The sequence below is a fragment of the Vigna unguiculata genome, chromosome 7, assembly GCF_004118075.2.
Source record: "Vigna unguiculata cultivar IT97K-499-35 chromosome 7, ASM411807v1, whole genome shotgun sequence".
Taxonomy (NCBI): domain Eukaryota; kingdom Viridiplantae; phylum Streptophyta; class Magnoliopsida; order Fabales; family Fabaceae; genus Vigna; species Vigna unguiculata.
This window is the reverse complement of record NC_040285.1, coordinates 1,326,265-1,333,828: the sequence shown is the minus strand read 5'-3', so window position 1 is coordinate 1,333,828 and position 7,564 is coordinate 1,326,265. Positions and strand designations below refer to the sequence as shown.

Sequence of the window (7,564 nt, the reverse complement as noted above, 5' to 3'; positions counted from 1 at the left end):
TCACAGGCTTTGAAAAAGTTTGCGTGTTTTTCAAATGGGATTCATGATGGTCTCTTCCATTAGTCATACAAATTTTGTTGAAAATGTTGTCTTTCTCCCGACATTGAATTCAAGTAATACAATCTCAAATTACACAACATTTTTCAAAAAAAAAAAACTTACTTTGTATGCATTTTAATTAGACATGGTTATACTATAATCATAAAAGATTTAATTACAGTAATATTATAATTGAATTATTCGGTATATTTAGTTTCAAATAATTTAAGAAATAAAATAAAGCATAATTTAAATATATATTTATGGTTCAATCGTCTGAAAAATATTTCAAAAGACCAAAACATAACAAAATTATAGACTTAAAAGTGAGAGATAATTCAAATACTCTAATTAATCCAAATGATATTATCTCAATAAACTTAAAGTTAAAACATTGACGTCTCCCTTAATATTTGATTGAGAGATTATTCCGATACATCTAATATTCTAACATTGTTAAAATACAATACAAATGACACTTTAAACTCGTCTTCCTCTCATGTATTTTAAAAACAAATTCGTACCATAACAATAGATTTAAAGTAACAAATATATTTAAATATACTTATTTTCATATAATTAGCATTATAATCTATGTAAACCAGTTTTCTTTCCTGTATATTGGTGTGATAGTTGAATAAGTGAAATTCTCTTAGTTATAAGAATATTTGAGTTATATCATTAATAAAAGGATTAAATATATTTTTATCTCTTAACTTTTAGTAAAAATTGAAATTAGTCCATCTTTAAAATTTTAGACCAATTTAGTTTCTCATATTTAAAGATGTGTGCATTTAGTCATTTTAGCCGAATTTTGATTATTTAACGTTTGAAATGTGTTTCTCAGCCGACATTGAAGCAGAAAAAAATGTCAAACGGTGTACACAACTCAAATGCTATCATGAAACGTGTTTGAAGCGTCAAATAAACTTAATAAAATTTGGTTAAAAAGACTAAATGCATACATTTTTAAAATTAAAAGCCTAAATTTGACCAAAATTTTGAACAAAAACTAATTTCATAAGTAACCAAAATCATATTTAAGTCTTACTAAAAAGTTATAATATATATATATATATATATATATATATATATATATATATATATATATATATATATATATATATATATATATATATATATATATATATATATATATATATATATATATATATGAAATGGATCGAGAAGAAGGTGGATAAGATGGAATTAAGAATTGTGTGATAATAATTAGATGTCATAATCAATATAGTTAAGGCTTCAAAGTTGACGAATAAAAATGTAGAAATGGCGTGCCGAATGGATTACTTATTTGATTGAAGCGTGTGTGGCCCGAAACGCCGGCTAGGTGTTTGAATAAATCACTCATCGGATTATTCACTCCAAATCCAAGTCCACCTTCTACTTTTCTCTTTGTCACACACTTTACTACACTTGAGTTAAAACTTCATAGGTCAATACTATCAACACATTCTTATCTTTTTCCTACTACTTAACACTGCAATTTCCCCATTTCACTTCTAATTTTGTCCCCAATAAAACAAAAATATATTTTTATCTTTTTCAAGTTGTGTAATTCAAAGGTTAAAAACAACTTCTAAAAGTTAAAAAAAGAAAAAAGAGTTAAGGATAAAATAGTTTTCGGAATGTATAATCCGAAGTTATTTTTTATTTTTGAATTGGGTTTTTAATTTTCGGATTGTATAATAATAAAATTACTTTTTATTTTTATTTTTAGAGATCACTCATAGTCATAAAAAGACGATGATGAAATTTGTTATATGAAGGTGCATGGGTATTTTTTTAGAGGTGCAGGAAGCAAGGGCCCTCTATTGGGTCGCTGAGTGCAACCCAATCCTGTCAATTTTTTATATAAACCTAACACTGGTATGCATCGAATCTTTCATTATTTTGTTGGGTGTTGTTTTATCTGTAACTTTACAATTTCTATTATAAAGTGTCATTATGTCATATGAGTTTGAATATTATCTTAAATAAAAATTAAAAGTCTAACGATATATAAAAATATCATAAATTTATTTTTTAAAAATTTTCAGTTGAAAACAATAAAAATTAAAAGTTTTTGCTCGTATGTACTCTATATCAGCTTATCCTATCAATTCCATGAATATCTTTTTTCACTTTCTTCTCTATTTCCATACTTTAACAATCAATAATGACAACTAAAAATCGTTCCCTAACGAGAAGAAAGTGAAGACTAATCAAGTTATAGTCTATATAGCCTTTTGAAAATAATGAATAAAGCTTATATGTATTATTCACATTTAAATAATACTTTAACCGATTAAAATGCAAACGTAAAATAAATAAACAAATACTAAATTAAGTAATAACAATAATAAAAAATATGAATTTTCGAAAAATATGAGAACTGGACTGATTAAAGTTTACACAGAAAAAGATTAAAAATTATTATACAAAAACATAAAGTGATTTAAGGTAACATCAATCGTATTATGGTTAAATAATTAAGTAATAAATTTTAAGATTGTTCTCAATATTTTTTCCCTTGGTTTGGTTATTCTTGTGAAGAAATATCTTCTGCCATGCTAAAATTTTTTTTGGAAAATAGATCTCCACCCACCCATATATTTTCTCTTTACTTTTCAATTCCACAATTAATTATACTAAGATTTAAAACAAATTAACCTAAATTATGTCTACATCTAAATTTTTTTTCTACCTCTACTCCAATTTACACACATTTAGAAATTAATTTCATTCATATTATGATTTTTTTAATGAATATTGTCACAATAAGAACTTCTAATCTAATTATTAGAATAACAATACTACATGAACACTCCATTTTTTTTAACATTTCATTTGGTTATCTCTTAACTGTTTATTTATTTATTTATTTATGATATTATATCTCTTGAGATATATAATATGATAAAGAGGAGAAAAATAGAAAAATGAAAGTAACAAATGAGAAAAATTAATAATAGAAATAATATGATATATATCATCTGAGATAAAGATAAATAGAGATATGAGAATGATAAATGGGAATTTTTATAAAAAAGAAAAGGGGGTATGTATAAGTTTTCATCCATGACAATGTACCATATTGCTCCACTTGTACCATTTTCTTTGATTTATGAAATCCACCCAAACAAAAGTAGGTCAAGGTAACAACATCTCATGACATATACTCTGAAATCAAAGATATATACTATCTTTACCAATTGAAATTTTATGACACCAACCCATCTATCCCATTTTGAAAAATTACAAAATTAATATACAACTCAAGTAAGTAACCATATATTTTCAAATCACCAAGCTATCTAAGAACTCAAATGGTTCTATGCAAGGTATACACCTATACTAGAGAGTAAAATTCCTTCTTTTCTTTACACTAACCATAATCTGTCCCCTTCAATCAATGTCTTGTTTATGCCACAAAGTCCAGTACCAATTGTGCTGCAAACCTCTTTGGGTTCTGCATGTTCATACTCTCAAATGCTGCTGAAGAGTGAGAAGTGGAATTGTTCAACACACCAAACTGATTTGGTTGACCAATGTCCAACCCTCTTCCAAGCTGAATGTTCTGGTTTGGGAGAAAATTTTGATGTGTTCCTGACAATGTGTCACAGTGAGGAAGACCAAGAGTGAGGGAAACACCATTACCTGAAAACCTTGGTGTGAATTGTTCTGCATCAAACCTACCAATTTCCTCCATTGGGTATTGTCCAAACCCACTTGTGAAGTTCGTTTGGCTCCCCATGAATGAGTACCCATCCCTGCTCTGTCTCTCATCCATTGAAACCTGTTGCTCATTGTTCGTCGAAGAAGCACGATTTGGAGAGACTAGAATTTCATGGTTCCTTGCTTTCTTCGGGCTTCCTTGTGTGATTCCATCTAACTCTGATGACCCCATGAAACTGAATCCTGATTGATTCTTGACACTACCCACTACGGGTGGTGATGTTGATGGTGAAGTTGAAACTGTTGAATTGTTCTCTTGTTTAGAACTAGAACCTTTTGATTCAATCTCAGAGGTAGGACGTTTCTCTCCCTTCATCGCAGGATCTTCACCACTCTTGCTTGATTTCTCCTCAGACCCATTTCCGTTTACTTCGTGCTCTTTCATCTCCTCCAAGTACATTTCCTCCACCATTGGCTTCCAAAGCCGAACTCGAGCATTTATGAACCAATTTGAAACCTGTTCCGTTTCCAATGTTCAGTACACAAAACCCACATTCTAACAATCTTTATAGTGTTTAAAAGGTGAAACTTTTACACAGTTGTTGTTGAGTAGCAGTGGTGTTACCTGGCTCCTGGTAAGCCCTGTTTGTTTTGCAAGCATGTGTTTGTCGGAGTCCTTGGGGTAGCTGAAACCAGATAAGCTCAACTTGTTTCAAGACAAAGAACCATGGAAGTGGAAATAAAGGGTTCGAAAGATTGAATTTTGAAAGTGCTTACGGGTGGAGAAAGTGTTCAAAGAGCCAAGCACGTAAGACAGAAACCGATCTCTCTGGCAATCCTCTCTGGGGTCTCCAAGCATTGTGATGGATCATTCCCAACTGTTGAATAGCTCTCTGTTGCCGTAGATGGTGATCCACGTATTTGAGCCTAGAACCTTCGACTTTAGCCCCGAAACAATCCTCTTCTCCCAAACTCTTATTTGCAGCTCTGATTTGACCTGTTATAGCATCCTTCAAACATCGAAATTGCTTTGAAATTGTTTGCAATGCAAGTGCTGTGTACGTCCTCGCAGAACCAATCCCTGCAACTTGCTCGAACGAGGATGTCACAATCTGCATCTGGTTGTGGTACTGCCTGTACCTTTGCTCCACCTTCGATTCCACAGATCAAAGCGTCAAAACAATGCTACAAACCATGTCGTAAAAACAAAGAAATTTTACTTGGAACAGAGGTTATTATCTGAATGATTAAGTTTAATTGGAAACAAAGGGACGTCTAAATTTTGTGGTTTTCTTTGTTTAGTTATTGATCAAATACAGAAGGAATAAAAAAGATTACCTCGTCAAGCATGTTGATTAGCTTTGCTTTCTTCATCTGAATTTCTTGTCTCTCTGTAGTAGACAGTTCAGAGCTACGTTTCCCACTACCCTCTCCGCCGTCACCACTAGCGGCGGTTGATGATTCTCCAACCACCTTAGTTTTCTCGAAGCTCTTCTTCCCTTGTTCCACCTTAATTCCGCTGTTAACATTCACAACCTCGTCAAGAAGTTCTTGCGTGGCCCTCAAGTACTTGGAACTCAAGAGAACACTCTGAATCCCGGCCACACCGCCGCCGTTGGAGGCCCCGGAAGCGGAGGAGGACGATGGGCGCACCTCCTCACCGTGAAGGCTAAGTGAGAGTCCCTGTGAAGCGCGTGGGGCCTCACGCGCCGCCGTGTTGGGGTCAATTGTGTTCCAAAGGTTGTACTGCATGCGGGGCAGGAAGCCATGCAGGGCGGAGACGTCGTGGGGCATGGACGGCGGCGGCTCCTGAGCTGCGGCGGAGAGCGGCACCCCGACGAATTGCTGAGTGTGAGGGGACGGCGCGTGGGGGAGATTCAGTAGGGAGGTGTTGTTGGCAACGGTGGCGGCGGAGTTGAGAAACAAGTGGTTTCCGCCGTGGGGTGGCGGCGGCGCGTCGGAGTATTGGACATAGTCAGGGTTCATTAGTACGAGAGTCTGAAGGCCGTCAGCACCTGCTTGAATTTTGGGGTTACTTTGAAAATATGTCGCCATTGGAGAAAACTTTCTTCTGCTTTGTTACGTGTTCAAACTGTAAAACAGAAAAACAAAACTTCGTCAGTGTCAGACTTTGATGTTTTTCAATCACATCCCAAAAGAAAAAAAAAAAGAAAGACAGAAACTTCGCTCCGTAATAATAATAATCCCATAATAAAAACACATCACAACACAACGTAATACAGTAAAAAAATAGCGAAGATAACGATCCCACAAGAACGCATCACAACAAAGAAAGAAACAAAAATAACTAAGAGTTTGATTAATACAGTGTCTGATTGCGATTTTGACTGTATTTAACTCATGGCACCAACCAGAAGCACAATTTGTATCAACAATTTCTATCTGTAATTTTTCACAACATCAAAAATCATGACAACGATGACCAGAATTTAAAACCTCGTACTCTTCCCCACAATGAAAATTAACATTCAAGACTTGAGTTAGCTGTACTGTACCTTTCAGTGTTGCGAATCTGGCTTGGAGTGTGAATTTTGGATCAACCCATCAAACAATTCTTGGTAACTGAAAGCTAACTTTCTAGCCTTCTAAGATCCTGATGAGAAAGTGAAGAAGACACAGATAAATGACGAATTATGCAGAAAACTTAACACACTTGACATATTAAGGTATACATGAAACTGGTTTTTGGCTATATGCATACTCTTTTTATGGCATGGTCAAGAACTTGAAAACGAAAGAGGTGAAAAAACTTAGAAGAGATTTGGTGAGAGAGAGAGAGAGAGACTGAGAAAGAAAAGGGTAAGGGGTGGATTTGATTATTTGTATAAAGAAATTAATGAGACTGTGTGTGCACGTGGTTCATGATCGTCTCTGAACTACTACTACTACTGCTGAAGAAAAAAAAAATTCAATTATAATGAACAGAGAGAAAAGAGAGACACAGACACACGCACACATAGTCTCCACCAAAGCAAACACAGTAGAAAACATCATTAGCAGAGATATAAGCATGAAGTTACCCACCTGTCACAATATGTGTGTGTGATCTATGTTTGTTTGGGATTTATGAGTCCCTTGAGTTGCAAGAGGAAAAGCTCTGTGTCAGACTCAAATCACCTGCACTTCCACCCCAGCTGAAAGTGGAATAAAAAGGAGTTAAAGAAGAGAGATGGGGTTAAAAAGACTTGAGGGAAAAGATACCCATCTTTATTCATCTCATTATCCACTCATTTATTCACATTTTTCTTGAAAAAAAAATATTCTTTTTTGAATTTTGAAATTGAAATTAATTCTGGGCAGCAAGGGTTATTGTCATTATTAAAGAAAACAGTGAAGTGAAACATGTTAGTTTCTCTTTATCTCTGTGTGGCCTTTTATCGGGAGAAGTACCTGCGAACAGATCAAAACAGGGGAAGTTCTATTGATTTGACCCTCTCTTTTCAAATCACCTAATGCAGCCCTTGATGAGAAGCTAAGAAACTTTTGAACTTAGAGAGAGAGAGAGAGAAACAGAGAGAAAGAAACTTGTTTGGGTTGGGATAAGAAATAAAGTATGTGTATATAATGAATAATGTAAACAAGGGTTGCAAAAAGTCACCACCAGCTGAAAAACGAGGAAACGTCTTCTTCTACAAAGCTTAATTAATTAATTCATTCATTGTTTAATGGTAATAATAAAATAATAAATAGAAAAAAAAGGAGGAAGAAGATGATGATGATGATGATGGACAACAAGGTGGTGGATGGATCCAATTGCTTATTTCTCCATTAAATATCTTCTTGTCGTTTTCACAATTTCCATGTTTTTTTCTTTTCAACTTATGTGTGC

General features: G+C 33.9%; 1 protein-coding gene across 2 annotated transcripts; it reads right to left on the bottom strand.

Moving 5' to 3' along the window:
* Positions 1 to 3,075: 3,075 nt before the first annotated feature.
* On the bottom strand, positions 3,076 to 7,280 carry LOC114191020 (BEL1-like homeodomain protein 1). 2 transcript variants are annotated; one of them, XM_028080154.1, is made up of 7 exons: positions 7,126 to 7,280; positions 6,760 to 6,869; positions 6,231 to 6,328; positions 5,053 to 5,806; positions 4,492 to 4,865; positions 4,340 to 4,400; positions 3,076 to 4,231 (listed from the first exon to the last, which is right to left on the bottom strand). In XM_028080154.1, exons 4-7 carry the CDS (start codon positions 5,767 to 5,769, stop codon positions 3,461 to 3,463), a joined length of 1,923 nt encoding a protein of 640 aa, XP_027935955.1. In that variant the 5' UTR covers positions 5,770 to 5,806; positions 6,231 to 6,328; positions 6,760 to 6,869; positions 7,126 to 7,280; the 3' UTR covers positions 3,076 to 3,460. The 2 variants fall into 2 exon arrangements, with proteins under 2 accessions (XP_027935955.1, XP_027935956.1); XM_028080155.1 differs by lacking the exons at positions 6,760 to 6,869; positions 7,126 to 7,280 and adding an exon at positions 6,437 to 6,663.
* Positions 7,281 to 7,564: the final 284 nt, after the last annotated feature.